Raw genomic sequence first — 23,967 nt, 5'->3', positions numbered from 1 at the left:
CATCTTTTCATGTGCCTGTTGGCCATCCGGATGTCTTCTTTAGAGAAGTGTCTATTCATGTTTTCTGCCCATTTCTTCACTGGGTTATTTGTTTTTCGGGTGTGGAGTTTGATGAGCTCTTTATAGATTTTGGATACTAGCCCTTTGTCCGATGTGTCATTTGCAAATATCTTTTCCCATTCCGTTGGTTGCCTTTTAGTTTTGTTGGTTGTTTCCTTTGCTGTGCAGAAGCTTTTTATCTTCATAAGGTCCCAGTAATTCACTTTTGCTTTTAATTCCCTTGCCTTTGGGGATGTGCCGAGTAAGAGATTGCTACGGCTGAGGTCAGAGAGGTCTTTTCCTGCTTTCTCCTCTAAGGTTTTGATGGTTTCCTGTCTCACATTCAGGTCCTTTATCCATTTTGAGTTTATTTTTGTGAATGGTGTGAGAAAGTGGTCTAGTTTCAACCTTCTGCATGTTGCTGTCCAGTTCTCCCAGCACCATTTGTTAAAGAGACTGTCTTTTTTCCATTGGATGTTCTTTCCTGCTTTGTCAAAGATGAGTTGGCCATACGTTTGTGGGTCTAGTTCTGGGGTTTCTATTCTATTCCATTGGTCTATGTGTCTGTTTTTATGCCAATACCATGCTGACTTGATGATGACAGCTTTGTAGTAGAGGCTAAAGTCTGGGATTGTGATGCCTCCTGCTTTGGTCTTCTTCTTCAAAATTACTTTGGCTATTCGGGGCCTTTTGTGGTTCCATATGAATTTTAGGATTGCTTGTTCTAGTTTCGAGAAGAATGCTGGTGCAATTTTGATTGGGATTGCATTGAATGTGTAGATAGCTTTGGGTAGTATTGACATTTTGACAATATTTATTCTTCCAATCCATGAGCAGGGAATGTCTTTCCATTTCTTTATATCTTCTTCAATTACCTGCATAAGCTTTCTATAGTTTTCAGCATACAGATCTTTTACATCTTTGGTTAGATTTATTCCTAGGTATTTTATGCTTCTTGGTGCAATTGTGAATGGGATCAGTTTCTTCATTTGTCTTTCTGTTGCTTCATTGTTAGTGTATAAGAATGCAACTGATTTCTGCACATTGATTTTGTATCCTGCAACTTTGCTGAATTCATGTATCAGTTCTAGCAGACTTTTGGTGGAGTCTATCGGATTTTCCATGTATAATATCATGTCATCTGCAAAAAGCGAAAGCTTGACTTCGTCTTTGCCAATTTTGATGCCTTTGATTTCCTTTTGTTGTCTGATTGCTGATGCTAGAACTTCCAGCACTATATTAAACAACAGCGGTGACAGTGGGCATCCCTGTCGTGTTCCTGATCTCAGGGAAAAAGCTCTCAGTTTTTCCCCGTTGAGGATGATGTTAGCTGTGGGCTTTTCATAAATGGCCTTTATGATCTTTAAGTATGTTCCTTCTATCCCGACTTTCTCAAGGGTTTTTATTAAGAAAGGGTGCTGGATTTTGTCAAAGGCCTTTTCTGCATCGATTGACAGGATCATATGGTTCTTCTCTTTTTTTTTGTTAATGTGATGTATCACGTTGATCGATTTGCGAATGTTGAACCAGCCCTGCATCCCAGGAATGAATCCCACTTGATCATGGTGAATAATTCTTTTTATATGCTGTTGAATTCGATTTGCTAGTATCTTATTAAGGATTTTTGCATCCATATTCATCAGGGATATTGGCCTGTAGTTCTCTTTTTTTACTGGGTCTCTGTCTGGTTTAGGAATCAAAGTAATACTGGCTTCATAGAATGAGTCTGGAAGTTTTCCTTCCCTTTCTATTTCTTGGAATAGCTTGAGAAGGATAGGTATTATCTCTGCTTTAAATGTCTGGTAGAACTCCCCTGGGAAGCCATCTGGTCCTGGACTCTTATTTGTTGGGAGATTTTTGATAACCGATTCAATTTCTTCGCTGGTTATGGGTCTGTTCAAGCTTTCTATTTCCTCCTGATTGAGTTTTGGAAGAGTGTGGGTGTTTAGAAATTTGTCCATTTCTTCCAGGTTGTCCAATTTGCTGGCATATAATTTTTCATAGTATTCCCTGATAATTGTTTGTATCTCTGAGGGATTGGTTGTAATCATTCCATTTTCATTCATGATTTTATCTATTTGGGTCATCTCGCTTTTCTTTTTGAGAAGCCTGGCTAGAGGTTTGTCAATTTTGTTTATTTTTTCAAAAAACCAACTCTTGGTTTCGTTGATCTGCTCTACAGTTTTTTTTAGATTCTATATTGTTTATTTCTGCTCTGATCTTTATTATTTCTCTTCTTCTGCTGGGTTTAGGCTGCCTTTGCTGTTCTGCTTCTATTTCCTTTAGGTGTGCTGTTAGATTTTGTATTTGGGATTTTTCTTGTTTCTTGAGATAGGCCTGGATTGCATTGTATTTTCCTCTCAGGACTGCCTTCGCTGCATCCCAAAGCGTTTGGATTGTTGTATTTTCATTTTCGTTTGTTTCCATGAATATTTTAGTTTCTTCTCTAATTGCCTGGTTGACCCACTCATTCGTTAGTAGGGTGTTCTTTAACCTCCATGCTTTTGGAGGTTTTCCAGACTTTTTCCTGTGGTTGATTTCAAGCTTCATAGCATTGTGGTCTGAAAGTATGCATGGTATAATTTCAATTCTTGTAAACTTATGAAGGGCTGTTTTGTGACCCAGTATATGATCTATCTTGGAGAATGTTCCATGTGCACTCGAGAAGAAAGTATATTCTGTTGCTTTGGGATGCAGAGTTCTAAATATATCTGTCAAGTCCATCTGATCCAATGTATCATTCAGGGCCCTTGTTTCTTTATTGACTGTGTGTCTAGATGATCTATCCATTTCTGTAAGTGGGGTGTTAAAGTCCCCTGCAATGACCACATTCTTATCAATAAGGTTGCTTATGTTTATGAGTAATTGTTTTATATATCTGGGGGCTCGGGTATTTGGCGCATAGACATTTATAATAGTTAGCTCTTCCTGATGGATAGACACTGTGATTATTATATAATGCCCTTCTTCATCTCTTGTTACAGCCTTTAATTTAAAGTCTAGTTTGTCTGATATAAGTATGGCTACTCCAGCTTTCTTTTGGCTTCCAGGAGCATGATAAATAGTTCTCCATCCCCTCACTCTCAATCTAAAGGTGTCCTCAGATCTAAAATGAGTCTCTTGTAGACAGCAAATAGATGGGTCTTGTTTTTTTATCCATTCTGATACCCTATGTCTTTTAGTTGGCGCATTTAATCCATTTACATTCAGTGTTATTATAAAAAGATATGGGTTTAGAGTCATTGTGATGTCTGTATGTTTTATGCTTGTAGTGATGTCTCTGGTACTTTGTCTCACAGGATCCCCCTTAGGATCTCTTGTAGGGCTGGTTTCGTGGTGACAAATTCCTTCAGTTTTTGTTTGTTTGGGAAGACCTTTATCTCTCCTTCTATTCTAAATGACAGACTTGCTGGATAAAGGATTCTCGGCTGCATATTTTTTCTGTTTAGCACACTGTAGATATCGTGCCAAGCCTTTCTGGCCTGCCAAGTTTCAAAGGAGAGATCAGTCACGAGTCTTATAGGTCTCCCTTTATAAGTGAGGGCACGTTTATCCCTTGCTGCTTTCAGAATTCTCTCTTTATCCTTGTATTTTGCCAGTTTCACTATGATATGTCGTGCAGAAGATCGATTCAAGTTACGTCTGAAGGGAGTTCTCTGTGCCTCTTGGATTTCAATGCCTTTTTCCTTCCCCAGTTCAGGGAAGTTCTCAGCTATAATTTGTTCAAGTACCCCTTCAGCACCTTTCCCTCTCTCTTCCTCCTCTGGGATACCAATTATGCGTATATTATTTTTTTTTAGTGTATCACTTAGTTCTCTAATTTTCCCCTCATACTCCTGGATTTTTTTATCTCTCTTTCTTTCAGCTTCCTCTTTCTCCATAACTTTATCTTCTAGTTCACCTATTCTCTCCTCTGCCTCTTCAAGCCGAGCCATCGTGGATTCCATTTTGTTTTGCATTTCGTTTAAAGCGTTTTTCAACTCCTCGTGACTGTTCCTTAGTCCCTCGATCTTTGTGGCAAGAGATTCTCTGCTGTCCTGTATACTGTTTTCAAGCCCAGCGATTAATTTTATGACTATTATTCTAAATTCACTTTCTGTTATATTATTTAAATCCTTTTTGATCAGTTCATTAGCTGTTGTTATTTCCTGGAGATTCTTCTGAGGGGAATTCTTCCGTTTGGTCATTTTGGAGAGTCCCTTGCGTGGTGAGGACCTGCAGTGCACTTCCCCTGTGCTGTGGTGTATAACTGGAGTTAGTGGGCGGGGCCGCAGTCCGACCCGATGTCTGCCCCCAGCCCACTGCTGGGGCCACAGTCAGACTGGTGTGTGCCTTCTCTTCCCCTCTCCTAGGGGCGGGATTCACTGTGGGGTGGCGTGTCCCGTCTGGGCTACTTGCACACTGCCAGGCTTGTGGTGCTGGGGATCTGGCGTATTAGCTGGGGTGGGTAGGCAAGGTGCACGGGGGGTGGAGGGGCAGGCTTAGCTCGCTTCTCCTTAGGTGATCCACTCCAGGAGGAGCCCTGTGGCAGCGGGAGGGAGTCAGATCCGCTGCCGGAGGTTTGGCTCCGCAGAAGCACAGAGTTGGGTGTTTGCGCGGAGCGAGCAAGTTCCCTGGCAGGAACTGGTTCCCTTTGGGATTTTGGCTGGGGGATGGGCGGGGGAGATGGCGCTGGCGCCTTTGTTCCCCGCCAAGCTGAGCTCTGCCGTCCGGGGGCTCAGCAGCTCTCCCTCCCTTTGTCCTCCAGCCTTCCCGCTTTCCGAGCAGAGCTGTTAACTTATGACCTCCCAGACGCTAAGTCGCGCTTGCTGTCGGAACACAGTCTGTCAGGCCCCTCCGCTTTTGCCAGCCAGACTCGGGGGCTCTGCTTGGCCGGCGAGCCGCCCCTCCGCCCCGGCTCCCTCCCGCCAGTCCGTGGAGCGCGCACCGCCTCGCCGCCCTTCCTACCCTCTTCCGTGGGCCTCTCGTCTGCGCTTGACTCCGGAGACTCCCTTCTGCTAATCCTCTGGCGGTTTTCTGGGTTCTTTAGGCAGGTGTAGGTGGAATCTAAGTGATCGGCAGGACGCGTTGTGAGCCCCGCGTCCTCCTACGCCGCCATCTTCCGGCGAAAGTACATGAAATTTTTTTATGTAAACTCTATGCTCAACGTTGGGCTTGAACTCATGACCCTGAGATCAAGAGTCTCATGCTCTAGACTGAGTGCCTCTCCCCAAGTCCATGAATTTTATATCCTGTACTTCATTTCAGGAAATGTGCTACTTTTCAGAGGTGCTATGTCACTCCTCACACAATATAATTCGCCATTCAGCCTCAGATAACATTCTGTCACCTTTATGCAAACCTAGTCTTTTACCATCTTGAATTTATATATAATTTTTGCCTAATTTTATAAGTCTTATTCATGCTCACTTATCCTAATTACTTAATTCTGATCAGTTCTTCAATCTTCCACTTCCAGTTATAATTTCAATCCATTATTTCACTTGTGTTAAGGCCTAATTTCATCTGAATTACCTATCTGATGTTGCTGGTCATGCTGACCCAATCCAAGAGGACTGGGTTATTAAAAACTGCTTTGGAAAAAAAAAACTATTTTGTCAGCAGAGACAAATGCCTTAAAAAATCAGTGTCGACAACTAGTAGCTCTATTTTTTTTGGTATGCTTTAACCTTTTATAAGTATGAAAATCTATATTTGTGATGATTAGATAACATAATCCATGTAAGGCATAATGATTCATAACATGCTAAAATGTTATTATTCCTCCTTATTTTATTAACCCTAGTTTCCAACACATTAGTTTCTAATACCAATTCTCCCCTTATGACAAATGGTCAATGACCATTTTCATTAATATCTTACATTTGATGTTTTAAAGAACACGTTTAATCCTTTTGGATAAGCATTTATGGCACAGATTGACTATGAACAACTGATAACTAGAGTTACATATTCAAAACTTTAACTAGCTTCCTTTGTAAATGTGTGGCCTCTGGGCTGATATCACCTATAAATAGTTGAACCTGCTGATCCATAGGACTCAGTCATTCAACCTGTGGTGGAGTCTGAACAATCTGCATCTTAACAAGCTTCCCCAGATGAATCATAGTCCATGGCCCTGCTTTTGAGAAAACACTGTTCTTGAACACATACATTTTCTTCTCACATCATACTCATCTCATAATAAACTAGTTAAGTATGAATACAGTGGCTCCATTTTAGAATCAATGGAGCCATCATTTAAAAACTCCTGATGCCAAGCCCCACCATCAAGAATCTAATTTAGTAGGTCTTATGGGGCACAGATATCAGTACGTTTAAAAGGCTCCTTACTTCATTCTTTTTTTTATATGTTTGTTTATTTTTGACAGAGAGAGAGACCGAGCACAAGTAAGGAAGGAGCGAGAGAGAAGGAAACACAGAATCCGAAGCAGGCTCTGGTCTCTGAGCAGTCAGCACAGAGCCCGATGCGGGGCCCGAACTCACGAACTGCGAGATTGTGACCTGAGTCAAAGCTGGACACTCAACCAACTAAGCACCCAGGTGCCCCAAAATGCTCATTACTTCATTCTAAGGTAAAGCCAATTTGAAGAGCAATGAGCAGAAAGTATTACAATGTCAAAGCATGGATCTAAGTCCTGGCCATGACACTTAATGTCACTCTCCCTATCTTAAATTCCATTTACTCACTTACAAAATTGAGATAATGACATCTGGTCTACCTACTTCACTGGATTATTGTAAGAAACAAATCTGATAATATGTTGTAAAAGCACTTGGCCAACCTCAAAATATCAATGTTAATATTCCCTGCCCATTAAATTTTATATAGACCCTTTGTTCTTGCTAATAATTTTTAAACATCATAAGGAATAGCATTTAGATGATATGGTTTAAGGGAGAGGTTACAAAAGTGAACAGAAGAGCCCAGGGCAGTATACATTTCATTTCTAAAAGGCTGTTCAGAATTCTTGTGGGGAGAGACAGCAGTAAAATATTTGTGTAGAAAGTTTAAATGTGAAGAAACAGAAAGCCTAGTGACATATTTAGTAGGGTAAGGAGGGCTATAGAAAACAGTGAGATATTAAAACAAAAATTCACAGTTATATTATTAGTAACTGCTAAATAGCCCAACTGTAGACAAAAAGGCATTGAAAAAGTTTGGGGATGGCACCTAAATTGGAGCCAGATTCATAAAATAGTTACAGAACCAGAACCCATAAAGGTATCTAATCGAACCTTTTGATTTTTCCAGCTTAGGTACTTTTATAACTCCCACTCTAGCATTACATAGTCTCACAGCATTATATTATATATTCCTTTATGGCTCAGGTTTCCATATTTGGTATCAAATCAAAATTGGAATTTTTAAGCTACAAAAGCATGCTTAATGATAGTCAGAAATGCACACATGGGTTTATTTGGGGAGGGTTTGCAGACTAGACAGTAATGGTACCCTTTTCTAGTTCCAACACCAGCCCTTTCCTCCTAGGCTTTGGTCCTCTCCAAAGTAACCCCTCAGCCCACCTCTCCCTCCTCAAATTCACTAGGGCATTACCTGTCTCATGGAGAAGACTGATACTGTCACCACTCTTCCTTCCCACCCCCATTCATCTCCCTGTAGTTGTAAGAATTAATAGAAGAAATAGGAACGAGCAACCTTAAAATGTAAAGCACTAATTGTATATTTGTAATACTTACAATATACCTGGATTTCATCAATTTTGAAGGATCATTTCTTTTTTCTGTTTGGCTCTCTTTAGATCTTCACCAGTATCACAGAGAGTTACAGCAGCTAAATCAAAAATCTGTAGCCCCTTTTTGGTGAAATTTTAAGGGGAAAATGAATGATTTCAACAATCATTTATTCTTGAGGCACTAGAGACACAGAGATGCATGATACAGATACCTGCCTTCACTAAGTCTCCCACAGCAAATATTTTCTTAAATGGATTGGTATTACTTTTGGCTTTATTCTTTAAAGAGAATAATCACAGTACAATACAAATAGTAACATATCAGGACTCTCTTCTGAAGTTTATTTTATCACCTATAGGGTTAAGAATCACCTAACCCACCTTTCTACACGTTTCCATGTACACAACATAGCAATAATGGTAAAAGTTCTATCTTTATAGGGTCTTTGTGAGAAAATTTTAATAGCTTCTTGAAAGGTGAACTCCATCATAAGACAGCATGATGAACAGACAGTACTTCAGACAATGAAAGACAATGAAAGTACATTACATAAATGAGCAATAAAACTTTCAGAACAGGATGTGGTACAATTATAAAGATGAGCATGTACATACTGTACAACACAGCAATTACCCTCCTATGTAATATACTTAAAAGTAGGTATATGTCCAAACATTCATTGTCACAAAAAGCGATAAACATATTGGAGTATATAGACACAATTAAGTATTATATGAAGTAAAAGTGAATGAACTACAGTAACTGGGCAAAACATGAATGAATTCAGAAACACAAATCAAGTGAAAAAGGTATTATGCACAGTGATACCATTTTTACAAAGACAAGTATAATTAAAAAGGGTTTTAGAAAAGTATCTAAAACTATTTTAAGGAGAAAAACCAAACACTCTGAGAAGAGGCAGCATGAGGAGATTGGGGAGGAGCACAAATGTAACTAAAATAATATTGGTAATGTCCTATTTATTATATGACAGATTCATGAGTATTCATTGTTATGCTTCATAACATACACAAACACACACATATATGACATGCATTCTTTTGTATATGTATAAAATACTACATAAATTTAAAAATATAATCCTTTGTGCAGAAAGTTTAAATGTGAAGAAACAGAAAGCCTAGTGAGATATTTAGTAGGGTGAGGAGGGCTCAATGGGTTAAGCATTTGACTCTTGATTTTTGCTCAGATCATGATCTCATGGTTTGTGGGTTGGAGCCCTGCACTGGGCTCTGCACTAGCAGCACAGCATGGTGTCTGCTTGGAATGCCCTCTCTCTGCCCCTCCTCCCGTGCATGCACTCTCCCAGAATGAATAAATAAACTTTAAAAATATAATACACAGAAGAAAAAAGATGTCTGAGAAATAGTAGCCTGCTATTTGCCATATAAAAGAATTTGATTAGTACACAACCCTAGTTCGTCTTCTGTTATTGGTGATAGTGATACGGTCTACATCTTTAAAAGTGTTTTGGCAGGATGCTCACATAATATAGTCTAGGTATTTTAAAAAAACAAAGCTTTGAAAAGAATCAATTTCAGAATTCATTTTCATATAATTTACATAAGTTTTTAAGTTTTTGTTCATAAGTCAGGCCAATGTCAGAAAGCTGGAAGAATAATAAATGATTATGTCCCAATGTTCTAAATAGTGCTTTGCTAAAGTCTTAGCATGTGGTAATTTCATCACTCTTAATTACCTTTTCGTTCTGAGCCTTCAGAAAATTTACAGCTACCAATAAACATTTTATATTTTATATCAAGAATGAGGATTTCGGTGTGTGTTTATATTTGTTTTAAGACTACCTTCTAGGTCTTTTAAGAGATACAGGCATACATATATAATATAATCTCGGCTTTGCAAATTCTATATTTTTTTAGTTTTGTGTTTGTCTTTAGAATAAAAGTCCTCAAGTTATCTGGCTACTATGCCTAATAGTTCTAGCTATAACTTATGATTCACTGTATTAGGATTATATACAGAAGTTTAAAAAAAAAACACTAGTTTTGCTTCTTTATGATCAACTAAAAAGCTAAAGCAAAGGATTAAGTATAATTACACTGAATTAAATACGCTGTTTAAACACAAAATAAAACAGAATCACCTTTTATGTTTCCATCAACAAGTATACTAAGTAATATAATACATATTGTTTAAAATTTGCATATAAAATCTGTCCTGGTTTTTGATCTGAAATGTCCCAGTTTTAATCTCAAAAGCCCCAGTCCAATTTTCAGGTCACCTAGAATGTCTCATTCAGGAAGGCTTAAACACTAACCCTAATATAGCAAATATATTATTTAAAGTTGTGTCTGAGATGAATGAGAGACTCTCCTAGTTGGGCTTTTATAGGTTTTAATACTGACTATATGAACCATAGAATATATATATAGTGCCTACCCCAGTAATTTATACCCCCCACTTTAGAACTTTACATATATTTACTACCTGAATCTTAATATCCCTTCTACAACACGCATTCTGTAGGACTGAGTATTACACACTGGCATTTTACCTTTACATGTTTTGAGTTCTCCATTTTCAACTCTAGGTAATTTGAATGTGTTGGACAGGGATGGCAGGTTCACAGGTGATCAAAATTTGTTCCAGTTTGCGTAAAAATATCTTCCAGAATATGAAGCACAGTAATCAATTTGCATTAAACTCTAAAGAACATCCTAAATTAAAGCAAAGTCCTTTTTAAAAAAGCACTCCTTCTAGAAATAGGTCTTTCTTCACTGCTACTCAATACCAAAAGTAAGCAGGGCAACACTCCTTTAAGTATCTGCAGAGCAAAAACTAGCTAAGTTTAGAGTTTCCAAAGGCTCTTTTGCATATAGGGTAAGTAAAATGGCCATTTATTAAGTTTCCACTAAATGCCAGATGATGGGCTAGATCTTCTACTAATTCACTGCAACCCTAAAATTATCCAACAAGGTATGATGCACTTTTACATATAAAGAGTATCGGAGATGTGAAGCAATTTGTCCAAGTTCATATAGCCTGTCAAAAAGCAGAGCCAAGATGATGAACTCAGGTATACTTTGTATCAAAGCCCACTACCCTATTTTGTCATAAAATGTAAATGATATAAAACGTCCACCAAGAAGGTAAAGGATGTACCATTCACACAGATAAAATGTAATGAAGCAAAATATAATAGCTATTGTCAGAAAACTTATAGGGCACGTTTCCTTGCGTAAATACTTAATGAAGGGAGACTGGGTGGCCCAGTCGGTTAAGTGTCCGACTTCAGCTCAGGTCATGACTTCGCTGTTCGTGAGTCTGAGCCCTGCATTGGGCTTGCTGTTGTCAGCTCAGAGCCTGCTTCAGATACTCTGTCCCCATCTCTCTCTGCCCCTCCCCTTCCCGTGCTCTCTCTCAAAAATAAACATTAAAAAAATCTTTAATTAAATTGTATTTTATTATTTTTTAATGTTTATTTTTAAATTTTCATTTATTTATTTTGAGAGAGAAAAAACATGAGCAGGGAAGGGGTAGAGAGGGAAGAGAGAATCTCAAGCAGGCTCTGCACTGTCAGCACAGAACCTGACAAAGGGCTTGATCCCATGAGTGTGAGATCATGACCTGAGCTGAAATCAACAGTCAGATGCTCAACTGACTCACCCAGGCGCCCCAAATGTTTATTTATTTTGAAAGAGAGAGAGAGAGTGAACAGGGAGGAGGGGCAGAGAGAGAGAGGGGAGAGAGAATCCCAAGCAGGCTCTGCACTGCCAGCACAGAGCCTAATTCAGGGCTCAATCTCATAGACCTTGAGATCATGACCTGAGTTATAAGAGTCAGATGCTTAACCGACTGAGCCACCCAGGCACCTCTCCTTAATGAAATTTTAAAAATCACTTCTAGGCTATCAGGGTGCTTGAGTGGCTCAGTTGGTTAAGCGTCTGACTCTTGGTTTCGGCTCAGGTCATGATCTCACAGTTGTGAGCTGGAGCCCCATGTCAGGCTCTGTGCTGGGCGTGGAGCCTGCTTAAGATTCTCTCTATCTCTCTGACTGTCCCCACTCCCCACCTCTCAAAAGAAAAAAATCACTTCTAGGATATTTATTTTTACAAAATTCTGCAATCTTTATTTTTAATTTTTTAGTATTCACAGATAATATGGTCTAAGAATTTAAACCACAAATACCAATTCAATAAATCCTAGAAAAGCTCTTCTTTTCTCTCAAGCATTTACCTTGAGTAAATAACAACCTGATTAAGATAAAACAGGTTGGATTAAACAGCAGTAATACATTTTTTTAAATTTTTTTTTAACGTTTATTTATTTTTGGGACAGAGAGAGACAGAGCATGAACAGGGGAGGGGCAGAGAGAGAGGGAGACACAGAATCGGAAGCAGGCTCCAGGCCCTGAGCCATCAGCCCAGAGCCCGACGCGGGGCTCGAACTCACGGACCGCAAGATCGTGACCTGAGCTGAAGTCGGATGCTTAACCAACTGAGCCACCCAGGCGCCCCAGCAGTAATACATTTTAAAAAGGGCAATACACTCAATATAAATATGCTTATTTATACAGGGGCACCTGGGTGGCTCAGTCAGCTGAGCATCCAACTTTGGCTCAGGTCAGGATCTTGTGGTTTGTGAGTTCAAACCCCACATTGGTCTTGCTGCTGTCAGACTGTCAGTGCAGAGCCTGTTTCGGAGCCTCTGTACCCCGCTCTCCACCCCTCCCCTACTTGCATTCTCCCCAAAGTAAATATTAAAAAAATATGCTTATTAATACATTTTATTTTTGAGAGAGAGAGAGCATGAGCAGGGGAGATGAGCAGAGGGAGAGAGAGACAATGTTATGAAAATTTTTATTTAAAAATGTATTTAGAAAATACTTCATAAATAATTTATTTTTATTGATTTGTATTGAAAAAAGTATAACGGATAGGTGCCTGGGTAGGTCAGTTGGGTAAGCATCCAAACTTGATTTTGGCTCAGTTCATGATCTCAGGTTTGTGAGAATGAGCCCTGCATTGGGCTCCACGCTGACAGAGCCTACTTGGGACTCTCTCTTTCGCTCTCTTTCTGCTCCTACCTGCTTGCATGTGTGTACTCTCTCTCAAAATAAATGAACATTAAAAAAATAAAATAGTATACAGGTAAGAAAAATGATTAGAAAACAAACATACATAATTTAGAGGGAATTGTCCATCAAAAATAAACAGTTTCAGGGCACCTGGTTGGCTCAGTTGGTTAAGCATCTGACTCTTGATTTTGGTTCAGGTCATGATTCACAATTCCTGAGACTGACCCCACATTGGGCTCTGCACTGACACTATGGAGCCTGCTTGGTATTCTCTCCCCTATCTCTCTGCCTCTCCCCAGCTCTCTCTCTCTCTCAAGATAAATAAACATTAAAAAATAAACACTTTCAATATTGATCTTTGAAGAATATTTTCTCCATTTTCTTCAATAAAGATTTAAAAATAAAATAACACTGGTCAATTTGGCTATTACTGAGAAGACAAAAAATAACAAGTATTGGTGAGGATGTGAAGAAAAGGGAACACTCATACACTTTTGGTAGGAATGTAAATTGGTACAGCCACTATGGAAAACTCTATGGAGGTTCCTCAAAAAATTAAAAATAGAACTACCATATGATCCAGCAATTCCACTTCACTCTTGGGTATTTATCCCAAGAAAATGGTAACACTGATTCAAAGAGATATATGTACCCCTATTTTCATTGTAGCATTATTTACAATAGCTAAGATAAGGAAGCAAACTAATAGCAAACTATTGATGGATGAGTGGATAAGGATTTTGTATATATACAATGAAATATTATTCAGCCATAATAAAGAATGAAATCTTGCCATTTGCAACAACATGGAGAGACCTAGAGGGCATTATGTTAAGTGAAATAAGTCAGAGAGAAAAAGATAAATACTGTATGATTTCTCTTATATGTAGAATCTAAAAAAGCAAACAAACAGGGGTGTCTGGGTGGCCCAGTCAGTTGAGTGTCCGACTTGGTATCAGCTAGGGTCATGATCTCATGGTTCATGGGTTCAAGTCCTGCATTTAGCTATACACTGAGAGCACCAAGCCTATTTGGGATTCTGTCTCTCCCTCTCTGTGCCCCTCTCACACACGCATATGCTCTCTCTCTCTCAAAATAAATAAATAAACTTAAAATAAAAACTAAAAACAGAAGCAAACAAACAAAACAGAAACAGACTCACAGATATAGGAAACAAACTGTTGGTTACCAGAGCAGGGAAAAGTTGGGAACACAAGCAAAATAAGTGAAGGGGATTTTGAAGTACAAACTCCCAATTATAAAATCAGTAAGTCATGGGGATATAGTGTATAGCATAGGAAATACAGTCAATAATATTGTAACATCTTTGCATGGTGACAGATAGCAACTAGACTTACCATGGAGCTCATTTAATCATGTATAGAAATGTCAAATCACTTTTCTTTATGGTTTTCTGTATTTTTAAAAATTAATGAATATTGTCATGTTATAAACTTTTTTAAAAAACAAAGTTCTAAGGAATACAAAAACATGAATTCAAAAAGATATATGTGCCCCTATGTCCCTATGTTTATTTCAGCATTATTTACAATAGCCAAGATATGGAAGCAACCCAAGTACCCACTGATAGATGAATGCATAAGGAGGTGGTGTGTGTGTGTGTGTGTGTGTGTGTGTGTGTGTGTACATGCAATGGAATATTGCTAAGCCATAAAAAAGAATGAAATCTTGCCATTTGCAACAACATGGATGGATCTACAGGGTATAATGCTAAGTGAAATAAATCAGTCAGAGAAAGACAAATACCGTATGATTTCACTCATACGTGAAATTTAAGAAACAAAATTAACAACAACAAAAAAAAAGAGAGACAAACACTCTTAAACAGAGAACAAACTGGTGGTTACCAGAGGGGAGGTGATTGGCAGGGGGAGGGAGGGATAAGTGAAATAGATAATGGGGATTAGAAGTACACTCAGCATGAAAAGAACTGAGTAACATATAGAATTGGTCAATCACTGTATTGTACACCTGAAAATAACGTAATGCTGTATGTTAATTATACTGGATTTTTTTTAGAGTCCTAATATGGACAATGCAGTAAAATTAAAAAAAATTATGGAATAATACTAAATGAAAAAAACTATATTCAAAATATATAGGTGTATATACATGAAAAGAGGCTGAAATAAAAAGGGAAAATAACAGGATTTTCTTTGGATGGAAGGATTAAAAGCAATGCTTTTCTTTTCATTACTCCAAATTTTTCTATGAAGAAGATACTACTTTAAAAAATGTAGAAAAATATACTGCAGGATATACTACATACAAATGTTTATATTTATGGCATACAACATCAGTGGGATGAATGGAAGCAAAGATCATAATCTCTTTCAATAAACTCTTTCAATATCTAAATGAACTTTCAGTTCTTGGTGATGATTCTCTCAGTTAAGATTTTTTGAACAGTACATGACATTTCTTCAGATTTTAGAGGGTGGGGAAGGAAAGTGTGGACTAAGCAGTAGGTAACAATTACATACTTAAAATAGGATGTTTTAAGAACTTTTTCTAAAATTTCCTTCTACTCTGCATTTCTTTTCTTTTCAAAAGTTAATTTAAACAATCTCATGTGAAAGACTACTAATCTTTTCTCTTTTTTACCCAACTTTTAGCTGGGAATGGGAAGCTAAAGTAACATTTCAAATACTATTAAAAAAACCAGTGATATCTAAGGACAGGGAAAATGGATCTAAAAAGGCTGAGAAATGAGTAAACCCATAAGAAAACAGCAAGACATTTTAATATATACAATTTAGAGGAGACATTTCAGGTAAAAGTATATTACCGGAACTTGAATTTTAAAAGGAAGTTTTCACTCTGGTATATTATCATTTCAAAATCTGATCTAAAATGTTTCACATCATGTTGAAAATTTTCTCTCAGCATATAATTCAGATTTCACTGAATTTCACTGCAGCTGAAGAAAATGAACACTAAAATGAGAAAAAATATCTGTGTATATTCATTATTTAAAATAAATTCCTTTTATCAAGTCTGTATTTCTTACCAATTTTATAAACATTACTTTTGTTTTGCACTTCACATTTTTGAACAATTTTTAACACATCTAATTTGATACTCACAATAGAATTATTTCTGTTTATAGATGGCACAAGTAAATGTACATGGTTTGTCCAAGGTGAAATGCTCATGAAGCGATAGGCCTAATTCTCAATTCTCCCAATAGTCACTATCCCTACCCTCTGTCTCTTGTCTTAAGTATTCTGAATTCCACCAAAGCTTCACTTTGCAAACTGATACTTTTGTGTCAGTTTCTTAACTAGTGACAATCTAATCATTTTTGTGTTTGAGGTAGAAAATAAAAAACTGTTATAATAGAATAATTTTAGGTCAAGCTGTGACCCATTAGGGCAGGCATCATGGCAATTATTTCAGTACTGGCATGAAGTGTGTGGGTACCTGCCTCATTTTTCTGCTGACAGTGCTCTAAATGAGGCTTCAGTTCTTTGAGAATTCTTTCTATTTAAGATTTTAAACTATTTTCCCCTTTTTCTCAAATGTGGTATGATAACCAATCTTATGTGGAAAGGAAAGTACTGGGGGAGGGATCTCTTTAAAAGACTTCAAATATAACTATCTAACCCCATCACAACTGTAAATAAGTAAAATAGATATAAAGGATTAAATAAATCACTCCAAATAGAGCTTGTTAAAAGAAATTTATATTTTTTTCACCTCTAATGTTAGTACCACTTTAAATATAAGTAGCCAATACCAAGAAGCACTTTCCACTTACTTCATAGTACCACCCCCTTTGTGTTAAGAAGGGAAAAAAGCTATTTGTGACAGTTTATTTTTAGATATTGATCATCTCCTCTTGTTGCAATGGGAATAAAAATAATTAAAGTTGAGTGAAAAATAATTTGAAGTACAGCATATTTCAAAGTATAACTATCATCATAACTGTTCAGATGAGATTTCTTGAAAGCCTGGCAATAAATGCATGCCCTAGATATATATATTCTTTTAAATCTACACTTTGCTTATTCAAATTGGCCTCTTTTACTGGTAGCTTAAGTTTAATACCTATCTTCAGATACTGCATACAATTCCAAGTGAATGCAGTGATTAGTGTGTATACAATGGCTGAATGAGACCATTGATGGACACTGACTGTAAACTATGTCATTTAAAATATAAGTATTTGTCTATGTTGTGCTCTTTTATCAAACAAAGCAGTATTACTTTATATAACATTTTTTTTCTTCTGACAACTTGAATTCATTTTAGAAAATTTGGAAAATACAGAAAAGTAGAGTCAAAATGAAATAAAACCACTTATAGTTTCATTATCAAGAAACAAACACTTAGCTATTTTATTTCATTATTTTATCAACCTCATTCCTATTGCTATGAGAGGTTGTAACAGACTAGAGCCCAGAAAAACTTGGTACCAAAGATATGACATCACCTAACAGTAGAAAAATAATAGATTATTTTAAGAGATGATTTACAAACACTAATATATCATGCTTGTAACTGTTTCCTCAAAAGATATTTTTTGTTAGCATTCTATATTTGCATAGTGTTTCAGAAGTCTTGTTCGCTCTCATTCTACCTTGGAAAGTAGTTATGAGGATCAATACTCTTATTTTAACTCAGTGAATAAACTAAGATGTAAAGTGATGGGTATCTTTAGATATCTCTGGGGTTCTTTTTTAAAAATATTTTTTAAGTTTATTTTTATTTTTTTAATGTTTATTTTATTTTTGAGAGAGAGAGAGGGAGCAAGCGAGCAGGGGAGGGACAGAGAGAGGGAGACAAAGAATCCAAAGCAGGCTCCAGGCTCTGAGCTGTCAGCACATAACCCAATGTGGGCTTGAACTCATGAACTCCAAGATCATAACCTGAGCTAAAGTCAGATGCTTTAACCACCTGAGCCACCCCAGGCGCCCCTAAGTTTATTTATTTTGAGAGAGAGATAGCACAAGCAAGGGAGGGGCAGAGAGGAGAGAGAGGGAGGGAGAGAATCCCTAGCAGGCTCTGCACTGTCAGTGCACAGAGCCGGTTGCAGGGCTGGATCTCAGAACAGTCAGATCATGACCTGAGCCAAAAGCAAGAGTTGGACACTTAAGTGACTGAGCCACCCAGGCACCCCTCTCTGGGGTTCTTTACATAACTAGCAGAGAAAGAATGACAGCTTTTACACAGGAGATGAAATAAAATGAGTACCAATTCAAGGATCTAATACCAAATTTTTCTTGGAAGAGTACAAATGAGCATGTGCTAACCAGAGGGGATAACTGGATCTCAGGTCAATTTATTTTACCAAGTATGTAATGCGCACCTACTATATATGAAAATCAGCAAGACACCATTCTTGTCTTTAAGAAGTTCATAATCTAATGGAAGTCAGATAATTATTATTCAAAGCAGAATATAACTTTCATAGGTAAGATGTGAAATGGTATGTAAAGTAGTATTTAGTATTATGCCATAGTTTTTAAAATTTTATTGCGTTGTTCATATTAGGACTTTTAAAAAATCCAGTATAATTAACATACAGCATTATGTTATTTTCAGGTGTACAATACAGTGATTGACCAATTCTATATGTTACTCAGTTCTTTTCATGCTAAGTGTACTTCTAATCCCCATTATCTATTTCACCCATCCTCCCCTCTCCCTGCCAGTCACCTCCCCTCTGGTAACCACCAGTTTGTTCTCTGTTTAAGAGTGTTTGTCTCCTTTTTTTTTCTTGTTGTTAATTTTGTTTCTTAAATTTCACATATGAGTGAAATCATACGGTATTTGTCTTTCTCTGACTGATTTATTTCACTTAGCATTATACCCTCCAGATCCATCCATTTGTTGCAAATGGCAAGATTTCATTCTTTTTTTATGGCTTAGCAATATTCCATTGCATGTATACACACACACACACACAACATACAACAAAGAATTATAGCTAATGAGTCATCAAACAGGACAAAATGGAATCATAAAAAATAATTAATGAAAACATATACAGAAAAGAAAAAGAATAAAGAACATATGGTAAACATAGAAGACAAACAGCAAGGTGGCAGTTACGATCCCAACCATATCAATAGTTACATTAAATAAAAATGGTCAAGTAGGAAGAAGGTACAAAGAGCTGTGGGATATAGTGAAAGTTTCATGAATGAGGCACTTCCTAGAGGCCTTAAAGAATAGAACATGATTTTACCAGGCTGAGATAAAGATATATAGGATATGTTCTGAGGAGACCACACACCATAAAAAGATGAGACACAAAATCTATTTTACTAACAGTAAGTCATCCACATGAAGTAGACTACAATTAAGATATATGGTAGTACTGGAAGGTAAAACTGAAATTATGGTAGTACCATACTTGGAATGCCCTTGAATTCCAAAGAAAGGAGTTTGTAATCAATTTGGAAACTAGAGGAAAATTGCTAAAAGTGACAAAATTAAAGCTGGGCTTTGGGATGACTAGTCTGAAAGTGATCGATTCTATACTTATAAGTAAATTACATCAGGATGTCAGGAAGATGTATTTTATGAAGAGAAATTGGTATCTTAACATTTCCCTTAAGATACAACAGAAAAGATGTAGTTAAAGTAGATGAATTAAGTAATCTGGTCAGGTACAAGTTGGGAAGGAGTGGGCAAGGCAAGAACCAAAACTACCTATGTATAGAGGTTTTTGTTCAGAAGCATCTTAAAGGTGATGAGTGGAACAGGACATGTGATAGGAAAATGAGAGTGAGGTAGAAGGAACTGTGGCAAAAGAGCTACTGAACTTTAAAAAATAGAAACAGGTAATGTTAGAACAAAATGTCCTAAGAACGGCAAGGCATCCTCTTTAAACCAGAGTGTACAGTGGGTGGAAAGTACAGAAGGTCCTTCTACATCTGACTATATTTGGAATATTTCAATTATTTGGAGTGTTTTCAATAATTCTGTATTTGGGCAAGACAGAATGTACATCAAGTTCAACTTCTGAAAGCACGTCTCTATACTCTACCATGTTTCCTGACCTATAAACAGCAAAACTTAAACCCATTAGTGTCTTAAAGTAAATTCCTAAGGAGAATGTTGAGCCACATAGTACATCTGTTAAAGGTTGCGTTGACAGCACAAATAAGCCTTTGAGGGTAATATCAGAATGGCATATGTTTGTTATGAAGTAGTTGTCAATAGCAGGTATTCATACATTCTGGAACAAAAGCTGAATCACTTGTTATTTAGATGGTATGTTCTTAAAAATAGCAGAATAGGTGGGAGTTAGTCATATCTGACAGAAATCGCACTTCCACCACTGGACAATTTCTCTACAGGAAATCTTAATTCACTGAAAATCATTTCAGCCATTCTACTCAATGTAACATCTGAAGGTTAGAATGACAAAGGTATGTTTTGGAACCTGTGAGTTCTAAACATAGAAAACTCTCCATATATGATCTCACTGTACACTTAAAGGTAATTTTTTTCAAGATCACTTTGTTGATCCCTTTTTGATGTGAGAAAACATTATGCATTAATTAAGGGAAAATGAATACACCTGAGTACTCTTCCTCAAGATTTTCAAGAAAACATCATAATTGTCATTTAGATTTGCAGTCTTCATTTTTTTTTTTATTTTTTTTAAATTTTTTTTTCAACGTTTTTTATTTATTTTTGGGACAGAGAGAGACAGAGCATGAACGGGGGAGGGGCAGAGAGAGAGGGAGACACAGAATCGGAAGCAGGCTCCAGGCTCTGAGCCATCAGCCCAGAGACCGACGCGGGGCTCGAACTCACGGACCGCGAGATCGTGACCTGGCTGAAGTCGGACGCTTAACCGACTGCGCCACCCAGGCGCCCCTGCAGTCTTCGTTTTTAAGGCAACAGAGAGTCAGCCAATTACTCAAAAGTAAACTTTTAAATAGGCTATCCAGGTCCAGATGTTTGGAGGAGACACAAGAACTGAAAAATACCCACTTTCTGTCATAATTATGCTTGGAAATGAAGTTACTTGGCAAGATGATATGAGATGGATGGCATTCTCATAGAATTGACAATAGGAGTTTCTCATGTATAAAAACTTGAAAAATAAACTTAATTCTCACATTCAACTTCACCATCTGTTCATTGTTTTGGGTCTCATGTATAAATAAAAAGCTTAAATAACACACATAATACAGTTATCACAGATCTTCTCATGTAGCAGTTAATAATTCTTATATTATTATTATTGTTTAATATAGATTGCTAATGAGCACTATCTATATTAAAAGGCTATGAAGAGTACTATAAAAATACTGTGTAATATGCATCTCTAAATCAGAGAGAATTTCTCTCTCATAGTAAAAGAAAGAAACTAACACACTGTTGTCCATATCTCAAATCTTTGGTTAAGTTTAATGCCTTTAAAAGAAATCGAGTTTTAAAAAATACATTTTAAAAAAATGTCATGGGTAAGAATAATAACCCATAGGTTATATTATTGCTTTTTTACCCCTGGGATCATAATGCTGCTGGTCCGCAGACCACACTGGACTAACAATGCCCTAGAACACTTGTCAGCAAAAGATGGCCCAAGGGGCAAATTCAATCTGCAGCTTTTTTTTTTTTTTTTTTTTTTTTTGCAAAACAAGTTTTATAGGCACATAGCCACACCCATTCATTTACACATTGTCTAACGCTGCTTTTACACTAAAACAGCAGAGTTGAGTAGTTTCAAAAGGCCCTTATTGCCTACACTACACAGCCTACAAAACCTTAAATACTTAATATCTATCTTCTACAAAATGTTTGCTGAGTCTTGTCCTAAAATGCCACTCTTCTCCCCATCATCCAGTTGAGACCTTGTAAATTCAGAAATTACATTTACTGATATCAAATATAAAGACATGCAGTGAGACTGTTAGGGTATCTCAAAGCTCATAAAAATATTCACTCTCTCCATGCATGTCTCTGAGTAACAAAGGGTTGTTGACTTTATCAATGCCATGATATAACATTGATGAATGTCTGATGTGTTCCACAATTAAAAGTCACAAAGTTACCCTCCTTCCTATAATTATCCCTGGTAATAAAAGACAGGGAGTAGAATAAAAAATTAAATCATCAGTTTTCCCCCAAATCTCCTGTATCATCTTATTTTATTGTCTGCTTTCTTTCTGAAACACTGGGTAGGTTAACAGATACCAGCACCCAAGAAAGCAGCGTCAGCAAGAGGCTGCCATCAGGGCTTACACAGAATGGTGGCTGCAGGCTTCAGACTTCTCAGATGTGTTTCATTATTAGATTTAATTAAATTTTATAAACTATGTACTAGTCAATTCATCACTCTATGATTTCTCCATATCTCATGCCTGGCTTGATTTATATTAGTGGCAGTACTCCTAAAGGCATTTGATTTGGGGATCCCTGGTTTGGATAATATTCAAAGTAAAAATAAAATCAGGTCACATAAAGGGATCACTGTTAAAAGCTATTATGAGTATTTTTTTCATATGTGCAACATATAAATGAAACTAATAATTGTACTAATAAAGAACAGGGTCTTAGAGCAAAAGTCTTAGACTGTTATCTAAATGGGGAAATTTAATTTTGTGAAAGGCAGTACAGTCCTCCCCACTAAAATGTGAGATTACCAGACTTATGATCTTATAATGATTTCTCTAGAAGTTCAGTATACTTTTACATTTTTACATCTTCTGGTAAATAAAATGCTTGTTTATTGGGATATATGAATAGTTTCCCAAACCACATATTTGGTTTATTTAGAACCATTTGTCTTTAAGTAGAAACTCCCAAACCAGTATCTTACAAACTCTTGGTTAAAAGGAATACTATTCATTGTTTGAATATGAAACAGATAATAAATTAAGAGAAGGAAAGGTTGCCAGCTAATACCTGTTGCACAATTGTTGTTAATTCCAAGCAGAGCTGTATGACATTATTCCTTGTAACTGAATAGTCTGTGACAGCAGCAAATGGTGACCTATAAAGGGAAAAGGAAAAAAAAATAGTGATTAATAGGAACAGATTTTGAAAAGTCCTAAAATGCAATGCCTAAAGTTAAGATCTTGAATAATAGGAAATGAGTTGTTCTGAAGTTTACGTAGTGAAAAACAATATTCAAGACATATTTAAGAAAAAAAATTGAGGAAATGGCTTAGAACAATTAAATTCAAGAAACATAATGTTTGCTTTCCATCAAATTTCTTTTTTTAGTTCTTAATATTTATTGGTTCTTCGGTATATCGAAGGTCTCTACACTACCTCTACAATAAAACACCAAATAAAGGAGTACTTTAGGCAAAGACAACATTTTAGTTTACTTTCAAATGAAGATTTTCAATACATTACCTTCTTGAAATACTCACGATTCAGGGCTAACACTGACAGCCAGCACTGAAGACCTATGTGCCAGTTACTGTTCTGAATGCTTTACATGTACTAAGTTATTTTCACAAAAACTCTTACATCAATAGGCACTATTATTATTCCCATTTTACAGATGAGAACGCTGACAAAAAGGGTAACAACTAGTAAGTTGTAGGACTGCTACACATGGGTTCATATAAGAGAGAAGTCCTTTATTGGTTATTTTTAAGCTTATATTTCACTCATGTATTTTTGATATTGGCCATTCTATTAGCTATGTAATTATTTTCCCAAGACATTTTTTTCTGGTTTTATTTTAATCACCCACTCATCATGACAAGTGCACTCCTTAATCCTCCCACCCACCTCCCCTTTGGTAACCATCAGTTTGTTCTCTATAGTGAAGAGTCTGCTGGGGGTACCTGGGTGGCTCAGTCAGTTAAGCTACCGACTTTGGCTCAGGTGATGATCTTGCAGTAAGTTCGAGCCCAGCATCAGGCTTTGTGCTGACAGCTCAGAGCCTGGAGCCCGCTTCAGATTCTGTGTGCGTGTGTGTCTCTCTCTCTGCCCCTCCCCATCCCCCGCTCATCCTCTGTCTCTCCCTCTCTTTCTCTCTCCTCTCTCTCTCAAAAATAAACATTAAAAAAATATTTAAAAAGAGTCCTTTTCTTGCTTTGTCTTTTTTTCCCCTTTGCTCATTTCTTTTTGACTCTTAAATTTCATACAAGTGAAATCATATGGTATTTGTCTTTCTCTGATTGACTTATTTCACTTAGCATTATATCCTCCAGGTTTATTCATGT

At 37.0% G+C, this 23,967-nt stretch overlaps 1 protein-coding gene across 4 annotated transcripts in view; it reads right to left on the bottom strand.

Annotated features, from left to right (window-relative positions):
* The window catches only part of CNKSR2 (connector enhancer of kinase suppressor of Ras 2), a 301,223-nt gene that overhangs the window by 178,185 nt on the left and 99,071 nt on the right, over positions 1-23,967 (bottom strand). For all 4 annotated transcript variants that reach the window (XM_049643574.1, XM_049643575.1, XM_049643576.1 and 1 more), the window contains exon 4: positions 22,691-22,778. In XM_049643574.1, the coding sequence (XP_049499531.1) occupies positions 22,691-22,778 (88 nt within the window). The remainder of the gene's footprint in view (positions 1-22,690; positions 22,779-23,967) is intronic.

This window comes from Panthera uncia, chromosome X, assembly GCF_023721935.1.
Source record: "Panthera uncia isolate 11264 chromosome X, Puncia_PCG_1.0, whole genome shotgun sequence".
Classification (NCBI taxonomy): Eukaryota; Metazoa; Chordata; class Mammalia; order Carnivora; family Felidae; genus Panthera; species Panthera uncia.
This window is presented reverse-complemented; position numbering and strand designations above follow the sequence as displayed.